The sequence below is a fragment of the Trichosurus vulpecula genome, chromosome 3 (genome assembly GCF_011100635.1).
Source record: "Trichosurus vulpecula isolate mTriVul1 chromosome 3, mTriVul1.pri, whole genome shotgun sequence".
Classification (NCBI taxonomy): domain Eukaryota; kingdom Metazoa; phylum Chordata; class Mammalia; order Diprotodontia; family Phalangeridae; genus Trichosurus; species Trichosurus vulpecula.
The window spans coordinates 163,709,785-163,735,497 of NC_050575.1; the positions used below are offsets into that span (position 1 = coordinate 163,709,785).

Below are 25,713 nucleotides of genomic sequence, written 5' to 3' on the forward strand. Positions count from 1 at the left end.
GTAAGACCCAACCCATCTTCCAACTATCCAACTGGTTGATTACATAGCCTAGGAGGTCAAGTCACAGTCTCTTTGAAGACCACTGCCCTAGCCTTTAGTTAAAGGCCCCTTGTGAAACTTTCCCCGGAAGTAGTTTATTTAATTTTTGGGTAGTTCTAGTTTTTAAGAAGTTAGGTAACACTGTGAGATATTTTCAAATGAGGAAGTTCAGGCCCAGGGAGAGTTAAATGACTTGCCCAAATTAACACAGCTAGTAAAAAGCAAAGTAGAAACTCAAACCTAGGATCTTTGTGTTCAAAAATGAAATGTTCTATCAGCTATACCAAGTGATGAGTTAGTAAATGTTTAAAAACTGTTTCTGTAGAAAAAAATGTAAGCGAGACACACTTTTTAGTTTAAACTGCATTATTTACATTTTTTCCACCATGTTCTCAAGTCTAAATAATCAACAAAACAATAAACCAAGTCCTGATTTGAATGAAGCTTTTGCTTTCTGAGGAGTAAATGTTCATACTGAAAATTTAACAACTGACTGGAGCCAGTTCAAGCTGACTCCAAGCACACCCCTGACTATACCATGCATAGGCCTGAATCAGCTCAAATATCATACCCCCGCCAAATATGTTATTCCATATAAATTATCTAAATCTAAATAGTATTAAACTGGCACCACAAAACTGAATCAATTGTTGAAATGGTCCCTAAAGCACTGCCTCTAATTCACTATTTCTCAGTAGAAGGATTAAATGTTTTAGAAATAAAAAACTATCTACATACCACTATATTAATAAAATGTATGAATGGCAGGAAGAGTAAGCAACTATGAAAATAAATGATATACAATCATAATTAATCATTTATTCTCATAGTTGCCATTTTCTTGGGGAAAAAAGCTGATATGGACTAAAGTCTTGTTAAGGGAGATGGAGAAAAAAAAGTAAATGAAGTTGTTGACTTAGCTACATTGAACAGGTTTTTCTAATCAAGTTATAACTACCATCATGATGGACTTCAAAAACAATAACAGACTTAGAAGTCCCAAATGATTTTTAAGATTAAAAAAAAATACTAATTCTAAACACAATGCAAGGAATATGGCTTTAATGTTTAAGGAAAAGAGCTGTCATTAGAAAAGCACTTTGTAAATTTGAAAACAGTATACAAGTATGACAAAATTATTATTTCCCTCTCTTCTGGATTGATTTACAGTACTTAAGATTAAATTTAAGTTATGAAATCTGACATAAAGTATACTGCACAGTTAAGAGGAAAAAAGGAAAAGTTAATAAAGAATTTTATAAATTAAAATTTTAACCAAAATTTATTATGCACTTACTATAAGCAAAACTCTTTACTAGATACAAAGTCACAGTCCTCACTCGTAAAGAGTATACAAGTCTAATGATTTATGAATGGACTGATCTATAACAATAATTTGCATTTACTTTACAAAATGCTTTCCTCACAACAATACTTTCGAAGTACACATGCTACCACATTTTACAGATGAAGAAACTAAGGCTCAGAGAATTAAAGGGCTGGCCCATAGTCACCAGACTAGTAAGCTCACTTACTAAAGCCTGGGTCTTCTTTCCAAAAGAGTTCACTACCTTGCTTATAAATTCACTCCACACATAACAGCTTAAAGAATAAATAAAGATTCAATATTCCCAAGTAAAATTTCAATTCTTTTTCTAAAGGTCTATCTTTAGATCACAAATAGTCCAACTAGCAAGTTATTACTACAAAAACAAACAATTCACATTAAAAATATTAATTCCATAAGATCTCACACACGGTTTAAACTCTAATTAAATAAATTAATTTATTATTAAATTCACATAGTCTAAGCAACTCGAAAATTATGTCAAAATAAAGCCTATTTATTTTTAAAGGTGGGTGGTGTTGATGAAACAAGTATGAGTAATAAAGCAGGAAATACAATATTAGCTTCATCTAGGAAGTGGGTGAAACTTGAACAACCTTTTATACCACTGTTAAGCAAGTGTGCAAATGCTTATGTATTCGTGTGTATGTGTGTGTGTGTGTGTGTGTCTGCCAAAGCATACCTGGCATTTAAAATACTATTTCTTTTAAAAGTTGATTTACACACTTTCCAGTACCATATGTAGAGATCAAGCTAGAAATTCTGTATTAGAAACATTAACTATAAACACTACCATTCTCCCCACCCCCAATGCCCATGGCTATTTTATATGATATCATAGACTTTGACTCAGAGATTCCACTGCTAAGCATATACCACAAGGAAGACACTGACAAAAAGAAAGATTCCATATAAATACAAATCTTTATAGTAGCATTCTTTGCAGTAGCAATGAATTGGAAACAAAGTATATGTCCATCCACTGAGGAACAGCTAAAGAAATTGCTATATGTGAATGTAATGGAATGTTATTATGTTGTAAGAAACAAAGAATTTGATGGTTACAGAGAAGTATAGAAAGACTTACATGAACTGATAAAGCAATAAGAGCCAGGAAAATATATACAATGACTAAAATATATAAATGGAAAAATCAATCACAAAACAATCTTAACTGAATGTTGCCCACCAAAAAAATGAGATCTTCCCTCCCGTTTGGAATAATGGGGGTGGGGGAGGGGATCCATGGATATATAATGATGTTTATAATATCATATTCCCCCCCCAAAGTAATAGTTTTATTTCTACATCAAAATAATTTTTAGGTATCAGACGACTGAAATAAGATGCTAGTTTTTTTTACAAGGCAAACTTTTAAAACCCTGTAAATATGAAATGTTATCAATAAACTTGATACCATTATTTCTGAAATTAAAAATTTAAAGAGAAAAAACACAAAGTAATGGTTTTGCTGATTTTTGCTCTTCTTTTTCTTCATAAAAAAATCTTTGTTATAAGGGTTGTCTGGAAGGCAAGATGAGAGGGAGCGATACAGTGGAAAATCTAGGTTTTGTTAAAAAAAAAAAAGGTCATCAATAAAAATCTATTTTTAAAAGATTTTTTTTATCTCCAAAGTTGAAGTATCAGATGATGTCTCCATACAAGGGTGGAGAAATTCACTGGAAACAACATTTCATTCGGTCATATTGTTCTAGTCAGTACTATTGTAATTTAAATAATAATTTCTTCCTATAGCTATGGCTATCAAATTGAGAACACAAATTTGGAAGATGTTTAAGGGAAAAAAAAGCATCAGAAGAGCTAAGAACAGTGGTTAAAGAGCTAATTAGCATTCCCAAAAGTAATGAAACCAACAATCTAGGTCTAATTCAAGTTAACAATGGTTCTGAAGCAGCAAGATTGCAAGATGCAAGAATGTGCCTGGCTAAAAAAAGACAAAAAATTAATTTTATATATACAGTATATTTAGATACATATAAACATATATGTATATTTCTCAATTAACAAGCATTTTATTCCTATCATCCCCCTATTCATTCCTTCTTTCCTCCAGTCTCTGACAATAAGGTGGTCCTTGTTGCTAAAGCCACCCCCCTCTACATGTGAGTTCAATCCCATTGTTTTCTCCAGCAGATGACCCCCTCAAAGACCACCACTGTCTCTAATCTTCAATTTCTCTTATCAACTAGTTCCTTCCCTACCACCTTTAGGTATGCCCAAGTCCTTAAAAAAAATTTCTTAGACCTACCAGTTCTTCGAGCTATCATCCTATATCTTTCCTCCTCTTTTGAGCCAAACTCCTTGAAAAAAGTTTTCTAGGTTGTATGAACTGATGCAGAGTAAGGAGAAGCAGAACAACTGATACCATAATAACACTGTAAAGACAAATAATTTTGAAAGACTTTTAAAAACTCTGATCAAGCAATGATCAACCATGATGTCAGAGGACCAATGATGAAACAAAGTGCTCACCTCCTGAGAAGTGGTAGGCTCAAAGTGCATATTAAAAGAAAAAATTTTTGGATACTGCCAACACGATAATTTTGTTGACTATGTATATATTATGACGGTTTTGCTTTTCTTTATCTTTTTCCAGTGGGTGAGGGAGATGGGAGGGAGAGAAAAACTAAAAAAATTCAATTAAAAAAAAAAGTTGCCTACTTTTGCTGCCATCCAATTCCTCTCTTTTTCTCTGTCCTCAAGCCTCTGCAATCTGGACTGAAAGTGCTCTCCAAAGTTACCAGTGATCTCTTAGTTGACAAATTTGATCATTTTTTCCTCCAAACTCATACTTCTTGACTTAAATGTTACATTTAAAACACTGATGACCATTCTCTCCTGCTGGATAATTTCTTCTCCCTGAGCTTTCATGACATTATTATTTGCTGGTTATCTACTTATCAAACTGCTCCTACTCAGTCTCCTTTGCTGGTTCATGCAGATCATGTCCCTGTGGATGTTATTCAAGGCTCTGTCACCCTAAGTCTTTTCTTTCTTTATGTTCTCAATTCCCATGAATTTGTCATTTTTATTTATTCAGATGACTCAAAGATCCATATATCCAGCTTCCATTTCTCCCCAGAGACCAATAAATCCTGCATCACACATTACCTATTGGCTATTTCAAACTAAATGATCGGGAGACGTCTTAAATTCAATATATCCAAAACTGAACATACACACTTCCTCTTCCACACACGCTTGTCAGGTGTACCAGGATTATAATCTTGATTTTATTCTTGTCTCCTCATTCTCCCTCACCAAATATATCCAATCAGTTTCCAAATCTTGCAGTTTCTACCTCTATAACATTTCCTGCATTTGAGCCCTTCTCTCTACCCACAGATACCACTTCAGTTCAAGCCATTATGCCTCTCATCTTGATTACTGAAAGATCCTTCAGATCACTCTACTGACCTTTACGATTCTCCCTCCATGCTTCACATTGCAGCCAGAGTGACTCTCCTTAAGCATGTACTCAATAAACTCCTATGGCTTCTTATTAACTCTAGGATCAAACGTAAACTCCTGTGTTTAGCTTTTAAAATCCTTCATCACCTCAGCCCAACCTATCTTTCCAGACTCATTGAACATTAAGCCTTCTAACCTCTCTCTTCCTGGATAGTCTCATCTCCATCTCTGGGCCTTTGCACTGGCTATATTCCTCATGCCTGAAATGGACTCCCTCCTAACCTGAACCTCACAGAATCTTTCTCCTCCTACGAGATGCCAATCAACCACTATTTTCTTTTAAATTTTTTTTTCTGAAGTTTGAACAAACACTAATTAAAATGGGAATTTCCACATACATAGAACAGAAAAAGAGCATCTCTAAAATTGCAGGTCTATATTCTATATTATAGCTGCTTTTCTCAAGCACCACTCTCTGAAGGAAGGCTTTTCTGATCCTCTCAACTGCTAGCACCATCCCTTTCAAGTTACCTTAAATTTAATTGCTTTATATTTATTTTGTATATACTTATATGCCCTTGTTGTCTCCTGTGTCAAAATGTAAACTTTGGAGTAGGTATTGGTTTTTTGGTTGTATTTGTATGCTTAACACAGTGGTTGGCACATAACAAGGACTTAATAAATGCTTGTTGACTGATGTGTTTACTTTTATTACTTTTATTACCCTAGGCACCTTATTACATAAGGGGCTCTTAAGGTTCCATGAAGTTTTTTAAGCATTTTGACAACTATCTCAAAATAATTTATTTTTTGTAATCTTATGTATTTTGTTTTGTGCAATTAAAAACATTATTCTGAGAAATGTTCCAGAATTTTCACCAGACTGCTAAAGGAGTTCGTGATACAAAAAAGGTTAAGAATCCTTGTCCTAGGTGGTAGCCTACTAAATTTTGCACTGTTGTAAAACTTTTTAAAGTCTTTAGTAGCAAGAATCTATAAACAAGCCAGTATAGAAGCACATAAACAAATTCAGTGGAACTCTTTTATAATTGATATTTGGAATCATGTCTGAAACCAAGTGAACAGGACACAAATGGACTATCAGGCTCTAATTCAATGTTGATTCTGTATAATTCAACTCATGATATAGCCAAATCCATAATAGTTATACTATAATGTATTATAAACATGTGAAGGAAATGTTTATTTTGAAAGCCTCTACAGATTGTCATATTAACATGGTGGTTAAGTAAGTCAGTATTGTGAAACCCTATAAAATGCTAAAATCACCTAATATTACTAGTTTAAGACCACCCAAATCACAGCTCATTTTTTTCCATCCACTGAAGTACAGTTCTGCCAAAGTTAGTTTTTACCACCCTATCATTATGTCATTATGTATGCACAGAATCCCAAAGCCACCATTCAAAGAAAGCCCTCAATCACTAGCCAACATTATGCTGCCAAACATAGTGGGCATCATCTTTGACCAAAAAGAGCTTGTGAATTTTGAGTTTAATTTTCTGAATTGTTAATAAGAAAAATATTAGCATATCAATTTAAGCTTGGGAAAGAGCTTTCTATACATTATCTCATTTGAGCTCCAAAGAAACCACTTCTCTTTAGTTGATATGGGAAGTAAAATTTTCTTTTTTTTTATTTACCAGTTTTCAGAGGTATAAAGTACTTTTTTGGTCTAAACCTGTACTTTCATGGGTGTAAAGAAACTCCAGGTGAAGAAGATATGCCCACTATTAAAGATTTTCTATAGGTCTTAAGAGAGTTGCCTGGGGACACTGGTAGATTAAGTGACCTGTCTGGAGTCAAGGTCAGTAAGAAGTATGTGCCAGAGAAGGACCTAGAATTCAAGGCTTGCAGACTCCCAGGTGAGCTTTCTACCCACTAGGCCACAATTACTGGTACATAAATACAAAGAAATGCTATGAGATAAATTCATGAAATTCCAACATATTATCAAAAAAATTATAGAATGAATTCAACCTTTCTAATTTTGTTACATTTTGAAGGAATTAATTCTGAATTAAATTTTATCAGTATATTTTTGTCACATAAGTGTAATATTGATTTCAGAAAAATAGAAAGAAGTAAATTTGGTTTAATAGTGTTCAGTTTGTGTAAAATTGTGTTTATAGTATTTCAGTATTCAAATGAGAATATATGGAAAGTGCTTTGCCAACTTTAAAGTGCCATATGTCAGGTATTAGTATTAATTTGGAAAGTTAAGCTCTAAATTCACAAGCATTTTTGGTAAAAGACTTGACGTTTACTATGTCTGGTAGCATGATGACAGCTTGGGATTGCTGTGCCTTCTCTGAATGGTCATTCTGGGATCATACATGTTGTTGACCTGAAAGTTTGGTTAAAGGAGGCAAACAAGTTAGGTGATATGTAAATTCATACTGTTTATTTCCTTAAAGCTAGCAAAGCTAGTTTACTGGTCCAAACAAGGAGCGAGAGCATAAGTTCTGACTGTCTGAACAAAAGAATGAGAAGGCTTAAATGCATTTCAGGACAGTCCCAACTAGCATCTCTGTGCCACTCAAATTTTATGATCGCCATGTATGTTTAATCACAGTATAAGAAAGGAATTTCTTAACTGGATAGGTTGTAAATACAACAAGATAAGAGAGCTGACAAAATGTCTATTGAAATTATGATCCAGGATATCTGTATTTTTTTTTACCATTAACATACCATAACATAGTATACGTCCATAAAATATTAAGATAAGTAAAAAGTTCCATTATTCAAGATAGTGTCTCGGGTTAAGGGTCTCATCCTTAATGGCCAGACAGGGGAAAGAGTGCTCTTAAGTCAGCCTCAGCCGGCCTTGTTGACATAAGAAGAGGACAAAGAAGATATCAGGATCCAGGCTTTGTTTCTGGTTGATTAGTTCAGGCTCTGGCCCTTATTGAAGTTACTAAATTGATCATCAACACGTATAATGTCATAATGACAAGTCCTTAAAAGTGTACTTTGGAAGAATTGAATTTTAACAGCAGAGAAAAGGGAGCTAATTCGAGAGATCTTATTAGAAGGCAATCTCAGCATTTCATAGGGTTTCACAAATACTGCAATATTTAATAGCAATTTCAGTATGACAGTCTGTAAAGACTTTAAAAATGTAAACATATACTATGTGCATTTACTTGGGAAGTAGATGCCAAAGGTAATATTAGTCCCATTTCACAAACGAGGAAATTGAAGTTCAGAGAGTTTAGTGATTTGCCCATATTCATGCAGCTAACATGAGTAGGCCACAGTGTTTGAACACTGTATTCACTAAGTTCCCTAAATCTAAAATATATTCACATATGGTTGCTGATAAAAGAAAGCACTTTAAAAACAATTTGCCACATTTGTGAATGCTTGTATTGTATCTTTATAAGAGCCCTTGCGGCTGTTATTCCACATAAAGTGTGGTTTCCACTTTTGTAACTTTGCTTTAATAACTCATGAATTTGTATCTTTTTTTTTCCCATTAGCTATTCAAGGACGGAGTGGTTCTAGCATAGGTATTTCTTTATTTTCTTCCCATTAACACTATTAGGATACTCTGTATAAAAGGAACTGAATAATTTATGTTGACTTGAGTCACAGTCTTAAAATGAGAAAATAATTATTTCCTCTTACTATAATAATAGTTGATTTACATAGAGACTCTAAATTTTGTAGTGGATGAGCTATACATAATCCTGAACCCCACAACACAATACTACAGGTATCCTCCATTTTGCAGATAAACACTCAATCAACATTAAGCATTAAGTATATGCCCAAGACTTACTACACATCTATTAAGAGGTGAGATTTGAATGCAGCTCTTCCAGATTTCAAGACTAGCAGCATACCATGCTGTCTCATACATGTTCCACTTAATTTTGCCCCAGCTATCCTGTCCAAGAGCAGAGCAGAATAAAATGGGGAAACACAGAGCAAACGGAATTATTTCATCAGTTTTCTTCTCTGCAGCTGCCACTTTAATACTAGTCACTTCTGATGAATATCTAATTACTAAAATTATGTCTACCCCAAAACTCACTGTATTTTCTCTTCCATCATTACACTGCAAATTATTGGTCTTCTCATAGTCATTTTCAATCTGCTCCCTACCTTACCCCACCCCACTTTTCTTCAGATTGGTTAGAAAAATGGAGTGTGTAGAGGAAAAATAGAAAAGAGTGATCAAGTAATATAATACTTGAAAAGTAGTAGATTACATTTCTCCTAACTAGGCAAGTTCAAATATTTTGATTCCCTGTTACAAAAGGTGTATCTGTAAACATAAGAAGCAAATCTCAAGACATCAGTGAGTTTTTATAACTAATGAATTCTCTTCCTCTGAGATTTCGGCTTTCTTACTCCTTTTCAAGGCTTCAGCCAAGAAACGATTATGTAAAAACCGTTATGCCACTATGCACTAGATTTCCGTAAAAACTTTAACCTTGTTTTACTTTGTCTTGGAGATTTTGTGGCCTCACACTACCCTCCCTCGACCTTTTCCCCTCAGAATGCTTCAGAACCTTATTTTATTAGATGTTAAGTGAGGTACTTAGTACTAGGTTCGAGAGAATGGCCTCGCCCTTATTCACGGTATTCTAACTTGCAAATAGTACTCGGGTCAGATGCGGCAAAACCTTTTCTTTACGTTTTGTCCCATCTAAAACCTTGGGAGAAGGTCTTTTCCACTGTCCCCAGCTTCCTTAGTACTGATTTAAAAACATGGATAACAGCCCTTTGCCTCCACAAACTATCCGGCCCAGCAACTGAGCTTCCAAATACAAAGCTCTTTTCTCTTCAAAAATGACAGCTAAAAAGCCAAAGGTCCCTGCACAGAAAGCAGCCAACGGTAACCTGCTCACTTTCATGATGCCTTTACTAATGCGCTCGCTTTTTCCCATTTCTAGCTATTTTTTCTGGAGGTCGAGATAATACACCTAAAATATGCGCCTTCCTTATGTTAAGGACACAAGGCTTGCTCCTTCCTCCCTCTGAAAGAGAAAAAAATCTCAAGTTTTACTCCTGGGCGATAAACAGCACCTCTCCTCCAGCCCCAAATCTTTCCCCTCCCCAACACACCCACACCTATTTCGAGATCAGAGCTCTCTTCCCTACAACTACTAGAGTTTCCTAAAAACATCCTTCTTATGAGGAAGATCTTGCTTGTGCTCCCAGTAACCCCAAATCCGATCTCAAGCATTCTTCCAGCCAAGAGCACCGGCTTCCCCCCGCCCCCCACCCCTCAGGCCGGAGGGAGGTAGTGGTGGTGAAGACAACCACTCTTCCACTGTAACACCCTCCCCACCAGAATAACGCAGCACCTCTGCACCCCTCACTTCTCCAAGGAAGGGGGGAATCCTCCCACCCTGGGAGCTAACAGTAATCACAGAGCCCCTCAAATCCTTGGACTCCGCCCCTCCCCGCGTCAGACCCTCTCCTCCCCGCCGAAGAAAGTGCCCCCTCCCCTCCTGGGAGGATTCCACGCGCCCCCTCCCCTCTGTCCTCCCCTATCCCCACCCCCGGCGAGGACTCTTCTACGCCCCTTCCCAAGGCGAGGATTCCACGCCCCCTTCCCTCGGGCCCTCTCCCCGCCGGGGTTCACGCCCCCTCCCCCAGCCCCCTCAAGGTTCCACGCCCCCTCCTCCTCCTCGCGATTGCCCCCCCTCACCCCCCATGCGCCAGGGGCTGATCCGGGCGCGCCCTCCGCCCGAGGCTGCAGGAGCCTGCACTCACCCACAGCTCGGTGCCCCAGCTCATGGTGCAGGGGGCGGGGAGGGGAGATCCGCGTCCAGCTCCGGTGCTCAGTCCCCAGTCCAAGGCCGCCGCCGCCCCCCTCCCCTCTTCTCCCGCTCTCCCTCAGCTCTAGCTCCGAGTCTCCAGGGCGGGCGACCGCAAATGCCCGAAGCTCCGCTCGTAATCTTCCAACCGGGCCGCCCCAGCCCAACCCGCAGCCTCTTCTGCCGACGCCGGCTTCAGGCTCTGTCTCCCCAGCCCTCGCCTCCGCCTCCTCCCCTATCGCAGCTCCACAGCAAAATGGCCAGAAGAGCCAACGGCAGCCGCGGCAGCCGCCAGACTCCGCGAGGAGGGCGGGGCAGCACTGACAGCTCGCGCGCTCGCTAGCTCACGTGCGCGCGCGCGCGCGGTCGCTCCGCAGGCTGGAGGGGGGAAGGGGTGGAGACCCAGAGCCGGGGTCTGTGTGCTCACCACCCCGGGGTCGGGGCGCCACCCGCTGGTAGCGCAAATGCTGGGGGGAAGTGGAGCAGCCGTTTGTCTGCGTCGCCCAGGGGACCGGAAGGACGCCAAGGAGGAGAGTTGAAGGATCTGAGTAAGAGGACTCCCAAATAAATAAATAAAAACAAAATCACTCCTTACTACTAGTAATTGTGCTCTGCCCTGCAAAACAGGCACTCGGCCTTTGATGGTATTCTGCAATTATAATTAATAATACTCTGTGAGCGGTAACACTATTGCACTTAATACTACATTGGATTTAATAGCAATCCTTTTTCCTTGAAGGCCTTAATAACAACAGTTTGCCATCATGATAATTTCCACACAGCGAGCAACTTATGTGGCTGGGAAAGCAAGGGAATGTAGTCCAGTGGGATTGGCAATATTGTCTGCCTTGTACTCATACCCGGGGAGCAGGGAGACAGACCAGGATATTGCACAGAAACTAAACAGCTTCTCCATGATTACATAGGATGTTAGCATGCAAGAAGCTGTGGCTCCCTAACCTAGAGATTTTAATCTCGAGACAAGTTAACTTTCTGACATTTTCTGCCAAGGCAGTGTTTGACATTAAATTAATTTTATTTATTAAATATTTCTTACCTTTCCTCTGTAGCTATTGCTTTACTCTAAACCTGTATATTCTCAGTAACACATTCTCTACTCCCAAGGATAAACAGCTCCTGTTTTCCTATCTTGCTTAGACTTAGACCATTCACAGAATGGAATGGAAAAGTATTCATCGCTGAAGCACGGGTTTTTTGTCTTAGCACTTATTCTGCTTTGTTCCAACATCTTTCCCAAACCAGAGCCACTCCTGAGCATCCTTTTATCAATCACTGCAAACCTCAAAAGCAGGCCCCACTATGGAAAATATTTCAGTAGATGCTTTGCCCTTGTTTATCATCCCCTAACAGAAAGGGTGGAGCCGAAAGCCTTTACAGATTAGCTACTTCCTTTACTGAACACAGAAACAATAAATTTAACCTGTCCGAACTGTTTAGTCTGTCTTATTTCAATTGCAAGCTCCTCTGAAAGCTGTCTTATTCCCATCTTGAAAGTATTCTGTTGAACTATTCAACAAATCACAAAATAACTTCTTGTTTAAAAAAAAATGCAATTTGTGGTTCTGGGATTTTTCTGTAAGTATTCACACCACTGTTAAGATGTTTTGTTTTACTTCTTTAACTTTATATCATAGTACTGTTACTTAATACTGACTCTCTTCATTTCTCTCCAGACTTTGAACCCCTACTCCCCTTTGCCACATTGTTCCCTCCAGGATGCCCTCCCTTTCCAGTACCCCTGTGTGTCTCCTCCAATTAGAATGAAAACTCCTGGAGGGTAAGGACTAAGAGGTAGCCACCTCTACTCATTCAACAAATATTAAGTGCCTGATATGTGCAAAACATTGTGCTAGGTGCTAAAGGAGATACAAAGCCTGGTTTCTTCCCTCAGGGAGGTTAAATTCTAATAAAAGAGAAGACAAGTATGTAACTATGTTACAAAACAGAATAAGATGAATGAGTAAGAGCGGTAGAAAGTACCTCAGGGTCATTTCCAAGGGGAGGGGAATGAGAACTTGGAGTAAATTACATTTGACCTGGGTTTGGAAAGATGCATAGTATTTCAACAGACAACAATAAAAGGAAGGCATTCTAGACATAGGAAATGGAATGAGCAGGGTCTGGGAGGTGCTAGCATTTGGAGAAACCTGAGTAAATCAGTTTGGCTGCACTAGAGAGTATTTGACAGAGGCTGGTACACAGCGACCACAGCCAAGAGAAGAGTTTGAGGAGATGGGATTTCAGACATCTCCACTGGCTAGTCTTCTAAAACTTTGAAATGGCCAAAGAAACGCAGGTTATCTGACAAGTTCATGTTTTATTGATCATCTAAAGGCTACATTCACATTAGCTCTGAGGCTTCAGTCATGTGCAAAAATCTAATCTTTTCTGAGTTCCTGGAGACTGCCATCTTAATAAGAATGACTAGCTGTTGAAATAATGCTATTAGGGTTAAATAACCTGTTGACATAAAGAAGAGAAAGGAAGAAAGAAGGAAAGAAAGAAAGGGAGAAAGAAGGAAAGAAAGGAAGGAAGGAGGAAAGGAAAAGAAAGAGAAAGAAAGAAAGAGAGAGAGGGAGGGAGGGAAGGAGAGAGGGAGGAAGGAAGGAAGCAGCTCCACCAAAACTCAACAGGAGACCTTTTTTTTCTATAAGTAAACAGGTAAATGAGTTATAATGAATGGGGAACATGATAGAATTTTGTAGGTAGTATGTCAATTATGTCAAAGTAAAAGTATCTTTTAACTTCTTTGTCTTAACTGAAACATTCACAACATAAAAGCAGCCCGATAGACTTAAAAACTATTTCATCATCCATGAAACAATTTAACCATAGAAGAACCAGATACAATCATAGGCACTTAGTAGGCACTTAATAAACGTTGATCAACAATAAAAGAGGGAAAAGATATAATGCTATAATATTGACATAAAACCTTTATTTATTTGTTTTTACTGGACCTGTGATTACTTCCAGTGAGGAAACACCCCCAGTCAATGTAATTTATAGTGTTTAGAATAGCTCAGGCATTAATGAGTTTTAAGTGACTTGACCCAGGGCCACACCCTTAAATGTTTCAAAATCAGGACTTAATCCTAGATTTTCATCCTAGGCCAGCTCTTTGAACACTATGCTACCCCCAAGCTTCTTCTCATGATAAATATTAGAAAGAACTATTCCCACACTGTTGAGCTTCATTCAGAAATACAAATCAAGTTAATCTTAACATTCTATTTTTGATCAATTACAAATGATTTGTAACATACAGAACTAATTTTGAGACTAGTTACTATAAGTCAAATCTGTAAAAGCAAGCAGAAATCACCTGCTTTTACTACTCAAATCTTTTGTAATGTTAATTAAGTTGGGATTTTTTTTTACTGTTTTAACTTTTATAAATGCTAAAGTATGAAGTCCATATCATCCCCATTTCTTATAGCACAATAGTATTCCATTACCTTCATATACCACAACTTGTTCAGCCATTCCCCAATTGATGGGCATCCCCTTGATTTCCAATTCTTAGCTACCACAAAAGGAGTTGCTATAAATATTTTTGTACATATGGGTCCTTTTCCCACTTGTGTGATCTCTTTGGGATACAACCCTAGAAGTGGTATTGCTGGGTCAAAGGGTATGAACATTTTTATAGCCCTTTGGGCATAGTTCCAAATTGCTCTCCAAAATGGCTGAATCAGTTCACAACTCCACCAGCAATGTGACAATGTTCCAGTTTTCCCACATTCTCGCCAGCATTTATCATTTCCCTGCTTTGTTATTTTAGCCAATCTGACAGGAGAGATGTGGTATCTCAGAGTTGTTTTGATTTGCATTTCTCTAATCAGTAGTGATTTAGAGCATTTTTTCATATGCCTATAGATATCTTTAATTTCTTCCTCTGAAAACTGTCTGTTCATATCCTTTGACCATTTCTCAATTGGGGAATGACTTATATTCCTATATTTTTGGCGCAGTTGCCTGTATATTTTAGAAATGAGGACTTTATCAGTGACACTAGTTGTAAAGATTTTCTCCCAATTTTCTGCTTCCCTCTTAATCTTTGTTGCATTGGCTTTTTTTGTACAAAAACATTTCTATTTAACATAATCAAAATTGCCCATTTTGCATTTTGTAATGCTCTCTATCTCTTATTGGGTCATGAATTCTTTTCTTTTCCATAAATCTAATAGGTAAACTATTCTTTGCTCTCCCAAATTGCTTATAGTTTCAACCTTTGTTCCGAAATCATGAACCCATTTTGACTTTATTTTGGCATATGGTTTAAGATATTGGTCTATGCCCAGTTTCTGCCCTACCATTTTCCAATTTTCCCAGCAGTTTTTGTGAAATAGGGAAATCACCTACTTTTACTACTCAAACCTTCTGTAATATTAAGTTGGGATTTTTTTTTTTTTTACTGTTTTTACTTTTATAAATGCTAAAGTAATCAAATGCCTTTGATTAAGCCTTACTAGGTGCTAAACCCCAGGCCCATACCCTTTTGCTGATCAGGTGGGAATCCTTTGAGCCCTGAACAGAGTATAAAAGCTCAAAGGTTAGCATTCTGTTGGGGGGGGGGGCTTTTACTCCTGGAGGAGTGTTGATGTGGAGACTCTGGGCAAGGCGTTGTTAAGAGCTCTCCGGCTTGTGAACCCAAAAGTTGATGCTTTTGGGTAACTATGAATTGTGATTTGGTCTGTTTATATAATGTATGTTTGTAATTTGTTTGTATTTGCTCTGAAGTTCAGGTTGCTGGCTCTTCCTCCTGAACCAAGTGAATGATATTTGTATGTTGGATTAAAATAAGATTGTTAACTCCTTAATGTTACTTTCCTTAGTAAAGCAAATCATAGAACATGTGTCGGTCTTTCACCCCCAGCTGCTAGCTGAATTGTTGCTACACCTTTATAAAATCTTCAACTCCAAATAGAGATCACATTTCCAAAAATGAGATCTTGATGAGTTTATAAAGTAAAGGTCAGTGCATTATCATGATCATATGGGACACCATTCACATTTTTAAAACAATGTTTGATTAATTTGTTTTTAGTGTTTTCTGAATATACCCCTCTTTGTAACAAAGAAAAAATGGCCAAAATAATGATTTGATGACCCTTTCTGACATGTTTCATTATTGGTTCCTCAGGACTAAACTTGGTTATTACTAAGAGTTCAACTTGCTTTTAGTGTCCTTTTCATTGTAATTAGTAGTTTAATATTCATTTCATTATTGTAGTCAGTCCAGGTTTCATTAAAGTTTCAGCTAAAGTTATACCTGTAAGAAGTCTTTTCTGAGTCTTAATCTTGACATTTTAGAACCTTCCCTCTGAGATCATCTCTAATTTATGCTGCATACATCTTGTTTGTACATAGATGTTTGCATCTTGCATTTTATATTGCTCTTTTGGAACTGCTTAATTCAATCTTTCATTGGTTCATATAAATCTACATGTTTCTCTGAATTCATTTCTTAAGAGTTAAATAGAAATAAGAATTGGACTTGTGATTTCACTGATATAGGGAACTCCCTCCAGGAACCTTTGTTCCTGGTGGAATGCACCTTTGCTGCAATTTATAATCTTAGAGGCTTGCCTAGAATCACAAAGTAATTGTATCAGAATCAGAACTTGAACCCAGATATTCCTGACTCTAAGCCCACTACCTAACTAAAATGCTCCTCAGTTCACTTAACATTGCCAATATTCCATTACATCCACCTACCATGGTCTGTCTAGCCAATCTCCAGTTGATAAGCATCTGTTTCAGGTTCTTTGTGACCTAGGATCAATTTAGCATTAATTGGAATTTTCTTTCTATCTTTGACCTCCAATATACCTACCAGGGGTATTTCTGGGTCTGAGAAATTGAGTTTCTTTTCTTGAACAATTCTAAATTGCTTTGCAGAGTATTTGGATTAATTCACAGCTCCACCAATAATGTATCAGTATGCCTATCTTTCCAAAACCCCTCCATCAGTGAACATTTCTGTCTTCTGTTTTTGCTAATTTACTACATGTGACCATTAACCTTTTTTTAAAAAATAAGGATTTAGGCAAAGTAATATAAAAAGGATTTTTAAAAAGTACTTAGGCAACACATTAAAACTAGAACAATATAAGGAAGATTTTTGTGGCCCCTGTAGAAGGATGACGTATTCATGGGAAACTCTATGTGCTGGGGCTGCTCATGAAACACTTTTGATTTTTAACTTCATTAATTTATACATATACTACCAGACACTTAAAAATGAGGTTTTTTAAAAGGGCTAATGTATATATTCAAGGGTCTTATCTGTGAGAATAAACCTTTCAACACTAAATTTGATATTGTATGACAACTAGTGATTTTTATTAGTGAGGTAATACTAATGAATTTCTTGGGCTTTTTCTCCCCCCCCCCCCAAATAGTTTCCAGCATTCATTCCCCCATCTGGTAGCATCAAAACTCTTATATTTACATTATACTGGGAAGTTAAGAAAGTACTAAAGTGGAAAAATCTGTGGGGAAGAACTTGAGTAAGAATTTCATAGTGAGAAAAATCCTAATAGTTATAACCATTCTTTGCACCTGTTAAGCTAGTGGTGATTCTCTGGCTTGTATACCTTTGAAGCTCTGAGCAAACATAAATATCAAGAAAAACCAGATGTGTACAAGCAAAATAGGTGAAACAGGACAGTCCTGTGGCTCAGCCAGTTAGGTAAAGTGTCATACTGAGAAGAGATGGATTACAAGTTCATTTCAGACCTAAAAAATCTGAAGTGTTAAGGAACCAACATTCCCAGGGTTGATTTGGATAAAGCATTTATTAAGTGCTTACTATGTGCCAGACACTGTGCTAAGTGCTGGGTTTACAAATACTACAAGCAGGTATTGCCCTGAAGATCCTTATAGTTAAAATGAGGAAGACACTAAGTAATGCAGAGCAGCAAAGGAGGAAAGGGAAAGGCTTCCAGATATTCCCCCTGCTTGACATTATCTCCCCACTCTGTCTTTTCACTGCCTGTCTCCCATGCCTAGAATGTTATTCCAACTTATTTCCCCCTCCTGGCTTTCCTGGCTTCCTTCAAGACTCAGTTTAAATCTTACCTTCTCAAAAAGGACTTTCCCAGTCCACTCCCAATCCCCACCATTTAGTGCTTTCCCTTAGAGATAACATCCAATTTACTATATATACTTCTAAATTTGCATGTTCATAGTTGTTTGCACTTTGCCTCCCCATTTGAGATCAAGCCCGAAATTGTTTGTTTTCTTTTTGTATTTTCATATAGCATAGTATAGGGCACACAGAATTTAAATATTTGTTGATTTGACTTGACTAGATTTGGTAGGTGTGACAATATGATTTGTAGAGGACCGAGAAGTGAAAAGAGAGCCCGGATCCTGGAGAGAGAAGGCAATACCTCACCAATCAGAGCTCTGGGTGGATCCCAGGGTGGAGTCCAAATTTAAGTTGAAAGGAGGTGGGAAGAACCAGCTAGGAAACAGAAACCTAGGTTTAGACAGAGCCTGGACTATTACTGTAGAGATCAATAGGAATCTCCCAAACAAAATGAGCAACCTGTATAGTTCCTTTCCCGCAATCCAGGGACCTGCTTAAGAAATGAAGTTTTGCTTCTGCAGAAATGGCTTGTCTTTTAAACTGGAGTGAAAGCTACAGTTGGAGTTGGGGGGTAATGTTTATGAAGCTGCTTTTTGGAGAAAAAGGGAAAAAAGGTATCCCAAATCATAAGGCTAGGTCTTAACCTGACCAGTTGGTGTCCTGGAAAGCCTGTGTTGATTCTGTATTTGTATTCCTAGCACAGTGCCATATACAGAGTAGGCAGTTAATAAATGTTTGTTGAATTGAACTGAATGTCAAGTGCTTTCTTTACTTTGACAATTTGCCTGTAATACAAGTGTTTGACCAGCATCGTGTTTAACAGACCCTTAATATAGCTGCAAGAATACTAATCTACAAATAATAACAAAGTTCTTCAAAAATTGATGTAAAGGTACCAGATATTATTATTATAAACTACTAGCTCTACACCTTACCACTAGTAGTAACTTTTCTTTAACCTAGAAGAGAAAAAAGGGAAATTTTAAAAATGCAAAGTACTTGAACTTGGGTAGGCAATGAACCATGTTAGAAAATTTCTTTCCAATTGCTCCTGGCTTTTATCAATTATACTTCACCTAAACTTTAATGCCGCCTTCAGAAACATTGCTAGAGGGAAGCTGTTGTCAACTTGTTCTGTTACTCAGCTTATGTGTGGTTTTTTTAGTTAAATCATCAGGATCATGCAAATTATTTTTTCTGAAACTATCCAAATATAGTACCTCAAGGCAAATTTGGGAAGCTACAATTTTTCAGTTTGACAAATAGCTGCATTTAAAAAAGTTTCCACTTTGTTATTTCAATAAAAATATGAATATCTGCCATGAAATGAGACTAGGTAGAGAAGTATGCTAAAATATAATTTTAACATTAAGTATTCAGGTGTTCATTCCCTCAGTTTCACTTTCAAATCTAATATCATTTTAGCTCCATAATAATTATTTGCAATGATAGAACTTTGTTTGATAGGGTTGCTCTTTAGAAAACTTCCATGGGAATACTCTTCCCCTGGTAGAGGTTACAAACTATGTACAAAAAATCCTGCCTTGAGATCTCCTGTAGACTTTTCTTTTTAATATTTTAAAAATAGTTTTATATATAAAATTTTTGGAGATGGGGTAGGATAATGAAAATATTAAAATTTAAAATATCAAAAAATAAATGTTAAATTTTTATTTAACAAAATATAAATATTTTATCAGTTGAATTCTATAAATACAAAACATTTAATTTTCAATATTAAACTTTTAATATTTTCTAAATTTGACCAGTACAGTACTAAGATTGTCTGTTATCTCTAAGTCTCATAATATGTATGAACTGGCTCACCTTTTCCAGGCATACATGTCTTTGATGATGATGATGATGATGATGATAATGAGAAATAATAATCCCTACTGAAAATGCCAAATAGAAGCACAATAAACAATTTAAGATCAAATCATTTTGCAAGGTCTTTCAACTTGAAAGTAGAAAAAGGAAGGAACACAAATTTTAAGCTCTTATAGTTTTCTTCTGGAAATAACGGATGAAACTGGAAAGAGGAACAGACAAAAAATGGAAGAGATCAGTCAAGATTTCTACAATAAACAATTTTTTTCCTGCAATACCCCACAGATGACTAGACCTTTACTTCCAACTCGGTCTGTTAGCTAATACCCAGAGGAGCAAACTCTTTGAACAAGGGACCTACAATCCCCACCACCACCAGTTGCCAAGGGAGCAGGCAAGTAAGTCTAGTAGAAGGGCAAAGGAGGCAAAACAGCAGATAGCATGTACCTGGTCAAACTATTGCCACTATTTTGCCAAATACAATGGTAGAGAAAAGAACAGAGTCCAAGAAGTCTGAAAACTTCAGTGCCCTCAAGATTATTTTATTTATTTATTTATTTTTGCTTTCAGCCTAGCCTCTGTAGCCATCATCATGGAGAACATTTATGAAGAAGGGATCCAGCATCCCCACCACCACTACTCCAGTGCCAACTGCTATCAATGGGCAGGTAAGCCCAAGAACCTGTGGATTAGCAATGCCCCTAAGACCAGAAACCCTGCTGGTAGCCGTTGACCAGGGAAGTAACCTTTGTAGAAACTATCTCATTAGATACTATAGTCCTTAGGAGTTAATAGCCATTGAAGACCCAGAAAGCAAAGTTTTCAAAACCAAAGGTCTTGGCATTGTCAAATGGTTCAACATCAGAAATAGTTGTTATTAATGGAAATGACATTAAAGAAAATACATTGGCATCTGCTTTGCCTCTGCCTGGCCTTTGCATATGATTTGCAGCTGAAACCTCCCATGTGTGTTGCCTCCCCCCAGGAGAATATGGTCTCCTGGAGATAAGGCATCATTTTGTTTTTCTTTTTGTAGTCCCAGCACTTAGCACACATTGCTTTGCACTCTTAATAAATGCATTTTCATTCATTCATTCATCAATGACAGTGAAGCCACCACATTTGGACTTCAACGTAATAGTCCCTTTTGCTGAATGAATAAATAGAAATGGCAATAGAGAAAACAAAAATAGGAAGCCCAGCTAGATCAAAAGAAGTATACCAACAGAAGAGGTACCTGCTAAAGGTAACAATTCTGAGGGTACTCACCAAATAATTCCTAAGATATCTGAAAGTGGGGTAGCTATTGAATAATTTTTTTAAATGATGGAAATTACTGCTACCAAAAAGGGAACTGAGAAGACAATCGATTACTACCAACCCATGTCTACTTTGCTATTTCTATAAAATCTTTGTGAAAATAAATTATATAGCTATTAAAAGCATCCTTGATGAAAATATGAGAAGAGGACAGGAAAACTTTTGTAAATTATATTCCAGAGCAGACTGTATCTTTACAGTTACATAATTAACTGAAAGATGGAGAAAAAAACAAGATTCTGCTGAACTTACTGTTGATTTTTTTAGAAAAGTCATTGATTTGGTAGAGCAAAATTTAATCTAAAAGGACTTTGAAACAAGATGTCTTCCACATGAATAAGATATACAGGCAATGGGGTATAGAAATCTATCTTGCCCTACAAGAAAGTAAGGGGAAAGGGGATGGGGGAGAGTGGGGTGATGGAAAGGAGGGCTGACTGGGGAATGGGGCAATCAGAATATATGCCATCTTGGAGTGGGGGGGAGGATAGAAATGGGGAGAAAATTTGTAACTCAAAATCTTGTGGAAATCAATGTTGAAAACTAAAAACATTAAATAATAAAATATGAAAATTAAAAGAAATAAAAATAAATTTAAAAAAATTTTTAAAAAGATTTCTTCCACATATAGGGTAAAATCCCTAACGATTCCTCTATAGACACGACAGAGAAAACTTTGTTTAATTCTCTGACTATTAATATAAAATGAGACAAAAACTAGATGCTTCCTACTTTCATAGAAGAGAAATTGTACAGTCCAAATTGAACAGGAATAGTGAGATAGTGTTTCTTCTTCTTCAAAAACCATCAGTACCTCTCTGTTGCCTACAAGATAAAATATAAATTCCTCCACCCAGTTTTTTTTGAGGGGGGAAGGCAGGGCAATTGGGGTTAAGTGACTTGACCAAGGTCACACAGCTAATGTGTGTCAAGTGTCTGAGGCTGCATTTGAACTCAGGTCCTCCTGACTGCAGGGCTGGTACTCTACTCACTGTACCACCTAGCTGCCCCTTCCGCCTAGTTTTAAAGCTGTCTCAAATCTGGGTCACGTAAGGATTGGACTAGATGAATTGAGGTCCCTCCCAACTCTGAATCTTTGACACCTGTTCAGCTTTATTTCACATTACTCTCCTAGGTACATGCCAACTCTGGTCATTCTCCATGACTGAAATTCACTTCCTCACTTCAGTCTCCCAAAATCCTCATCTTTCAAGGCCACTACCTCTATGAAGCTTTGCCTAATTTCTATAGTCAAATGTCTTCTCTCTTGCCTCATATTTTCCTAGAGTACTTTGTCAGAATCTCTTCTTTGCCTTTATCACACACTTACCAGATTGCTCCATGACATGTTACCTCTAACTGGTACAACTGGTACTCTACATCATCTCCACCACCTGCTCCCCGCCAGTACTCTGCCCCTGTTTCTCCCTCCCCCCTCCCAGCTTTTGCTTAATCTTGAAGGGGCAGGGAGTGGGGGTTAGGATAAAGGCCTACACAGGCAATAGGGCATAGAAATTTATCTTGCTCTACAAGAAAGGAAGGGAAAAGGGGATGGGAGGGGAGTGGGGTGACAGAAGGGAGGAACAGGGCAACCAGAATATATGCCATCTTGGAGTGGGGTGGGGAGAGAGTAGAAATAGGGAGAAAATTTGTAATCCAAACTCTTGTGAAAATCAATGCTGAAAACTAAATATAATAAATAAATAAATAAATAAGTATATCTATTGTCAAACACAGTGCCTTGTACATAACAAGTACTTAATATTTATTAAATTCCTCAGCGTCCATTTTTTTTCCCCTAATGCCCCAATGCCCATCTGCTGGGCTTGGTAAGGGAAAAGAAAAGTTATGTGACTTGGCGAGGAAAGGCACAAATTTCACCAATCCAAAACAAAATGACAGTACACAAAAGAATCCAAAGGCCTCACAAGGTTGTGAAGCAGCAAGGGAGGTTGCTGTTAGCGGGAGCCACTGCTTCATGGCAGTTTTCTTCCATGGGGCTGCCTGTAAGCAAGAGCAAGGACATCGAAAGGTTTCTAGTACACAACAAACTGCATGCTTTGGGTGGAGTTTGCAAACAATGCTATGCTGTCCCAAATCAGAATAGGAAGCCCCAGGAAGCAGGGTTCCCATCACTGGAGGTCTTCATAGGGAGAGAATTCCTGCGCAGGTAGTGACCTCTGAGGCCCCCTGCGGCTCTGCCAGTCAGGCCTGGAGCGTCGCCTGGCTAGCGGCCCGTGTACACCCTGCAGCCCGGCAGGGTGACCGTAGCCAGCTGGACAAAGCCTTAGCCCGCACCCGGCTAACAGGGAAGGAGGTTCCTGTCTGTCAGCATCGAGTCTTCTTGATACTGAGCAGCTCTGAAGCTGAGGTCTCTGTCCTTCAGTGACGTCCTTTGATCTGGGGACTGGGCGGGGCGGGGGGGGCACTGGGGGCTGGCGAGGGGAGGAGGAGGGGGTGGAGGAAAGCAGCTGTTGCCATCGCAACCCCACACACAGCTGCCCAAGCTGTCCCTCTCTCACCCTCTGCACTCCTCTGGTAAGGACCAAACTGGCGCTTCGGGGCAACAGAAAGGACGGAACGGATTGGCTTAGGGGGGCAGAGTCAGTGCCTTTTTGCCTCTTAGCCTCCACACTCAACGATCGCACAGAGAATACTTCGGGACTACGCGAGCCTGCCATAAAAGCGGAATGGCTTTTCCCCCCTTCCGGCGTCCCCGCCCTTTGACCCCGGAAGTGAGCTGGAGAGGCCAAAGGGGGGGTGGGGGCGGCCTGTGATGCTGGAACAAACATGGCTGCCTCGGTACCCCTATGCTGCTTGGGCTCTGGACCGGGCCGCCACCGGCTGCTCTTGCTGCTGGGACTCCTGCAGCTCTTGGGTCACCTCGGCCAGGGTCGTGTCCACCACCTAGCGCTCAAGGTAGCCGGGTTCGGGAGGCTGGAGGAGGGGGTATTTGGCCGGGGGCGGGGCGGGGGGCGCCTTGGAGTAGTTGGGGCCCTTTCCTCCTCCTTTCCCTCTCTCCTCCCCCTCCGTCCCCTGTCCCTCTCCCTTCTCCTCTTCCTTTTCCTCCCCCTCTTCCTCTACTCTACCTGTCCTGTATCTCTCCTCTCTCTCTCTCTTCCTCAATTCAGTAAACATTCATTAAGCGCCTATGTTCTAGGCACTCTTCTCTCTCTCGGTCCCTTCCTGTATCTCTCCTCTCTCTTCTTCTCTTTTCTGTCCTCTCCCTCCCACTCTCTTCCTCTCTTCTCTCTCCTCAACTTTCCCTCCCTCTCTCTTCCTGTATCTCTCCCTTTTCTCCCTCTGTTCCTTTATCTCCTCTATCTCTCTTTTTCTTCTCTTCCTCCTCTACTTTTTCCACTCTCTCCCTCTCCTCCTATAGCTCTTCTTTCTTCTCACCTCTTTTTCTCTCTCCCCTCCTCTGTCTCCCCTTATCTCCTCTCCTCTTCTCTTCTCCCTCTCCTCCTGTGTCTTTCCTCACTCCCTCTCTCTTCCTTTCTTCTCTTTTTCTCCCTGCCTTCCCTCTCTCTTGTATCTTTCCTCTCCTTTCCACTTCCTTTCCCTTTCCTCCTCCTCTTTTCCTCCCCCCACCCTCTTCTTTCTCTCCTCTGTATCTCTCCTCCCACATTCCTCTCCCTCTTCTCTCCAGCTATCCCTTCCCCTTGTCTCCTCTCCTCTTTGTCTCTTTCCTATCTGTTTCACGTTAAGGGAGTGGCCATCTAGGGGCTCTGGGGGCGTGTCCCTCACTGATTTGAAATGCCACCACTCCGGACTGGGAAGGCCAGGAATTATTCTATTGACCAGGAATAATCATCATAAAAATGTTAACATTGGAAAGGACTTTAGAAATCCGTCCCTCTCATTTTACTGACAAGGGAATTGAGACAGAGAGTTTGTTAAGGGTCTTGCCCAAAGTCACACAGGTAGTAAATTTCTTTCTTTTTCACATTTTAAAAATAGTATTTTATTTTTTCCCTAGTGGCAGTTAAGGGCAATTTTTAGCATTCATTTTTACAAGGTTTTGAGTTCCAAATTTTTCTCCCTTCCCTTACATCTTCCAAAAATGGTAGGCAATTTGATATAGGTTATACATATCAGACAAATAGTGAATAGGAGAGTTGGGACTCTAACTGAGGTCCTCTGGCTTGAAATTTCTCTTAAATCTTTTTGAAGTTCTCTTCTTCATTGAGGAATAAAATTACTGTTTCCCCCTCATTCCCAGTTTTCTCTCCTAACCTTTTGACTTTCTCCTTCCTTGCTCTCATTTTTCAGTGATACTGACAGGTCTTGCAATCTACCTCCTCCCCCCAATGATAATAGGACTGTGCTTCTTTCCCAATAATCCTGTGAAGTAGATAATCTAAGTATCATTTCTATTTTATAGAGGAGGAAACTATAGCTCACGGATATGAATATGGTGTGGTGTAGTGGGAAAAGCACAGGACAGGACAGTCAGAAGACCTCGGTTCTAGTTCTGTCCTTTTACTAGCCCTTGGGACATGCTGCAAATCATTTCCCTTCAGTCAAGTCTCTTGTCTCCTTCAGTTTCAATTTTCTCCTCTCCTCTCCTCAGATACTCACTAGCTGTGTGACCCTGGGTAAATCACTTAACTCTGTTTGCCTTAATCCACTGGAGAGGGAAATGGCAAACCATTCTGGTATCTTTGTCAAGAAAACACCACGGATAGTATGATCCATGGAATTACAGAGTCTGACCTGACTGAACAACAAGAAGTCTAACCACTTCGTTTTATGTATGGGGAAGCTGAGGTCTGGAGAGGTCTTTTCTTGTTTTGTTTTTCTTGGTGTTCTCTCCACAAAGATAC

General features: G+C 38.9%; 2 protein-coding genes across 12 annotated transcripts in view; one reads left to right on the forward strand and one right to left on the reverse strand.

Annotated features, from left to right (window-relative positions):
• Positions 1-10,875, reverse strand: part of FNBP1 (formin binding protein 1) — a 189,603-nt gene extending 178,728 nt beyond the window's left edge. For all 11 annotated transcript variants that reach the window (XM_036748979.1, XM_036748971.1, XM_036748970.1 and 8 more), the window contains exon 1: positions 10,574-10,875. In XM_036748979.1, coding sequence (XP_036604874.1) covers positions 10,574-10,597 — 24 coding nt within the window. In that variant the 5' untranslated portion in view covers positions 10,598-10,875. The remainder of the gene's footprint in view (positions 1-10,573) is intronic.
• Positions 10,876-23,306: 12,431 nt separating this feature from the next.
• GPR107 (G protein-coupled receptor 107) overlaps positions 23,307-25,713 on the forward strand; it is a 90,606-nt gene continuing 88,199 nt past the window's right edge. Inside the window, exon 1 of the mRNA XM_036749044.1 lies at positions 23,307-23,806. Coding sequence (XP_036604939.1) covers positions 23,678-23,806 — 129 coding nt within the window. The 5' untranslated portion in view covers positions 23,307-23,677. The remainder of the gene's footprint in view (positions 23,807-25,713) is intronic.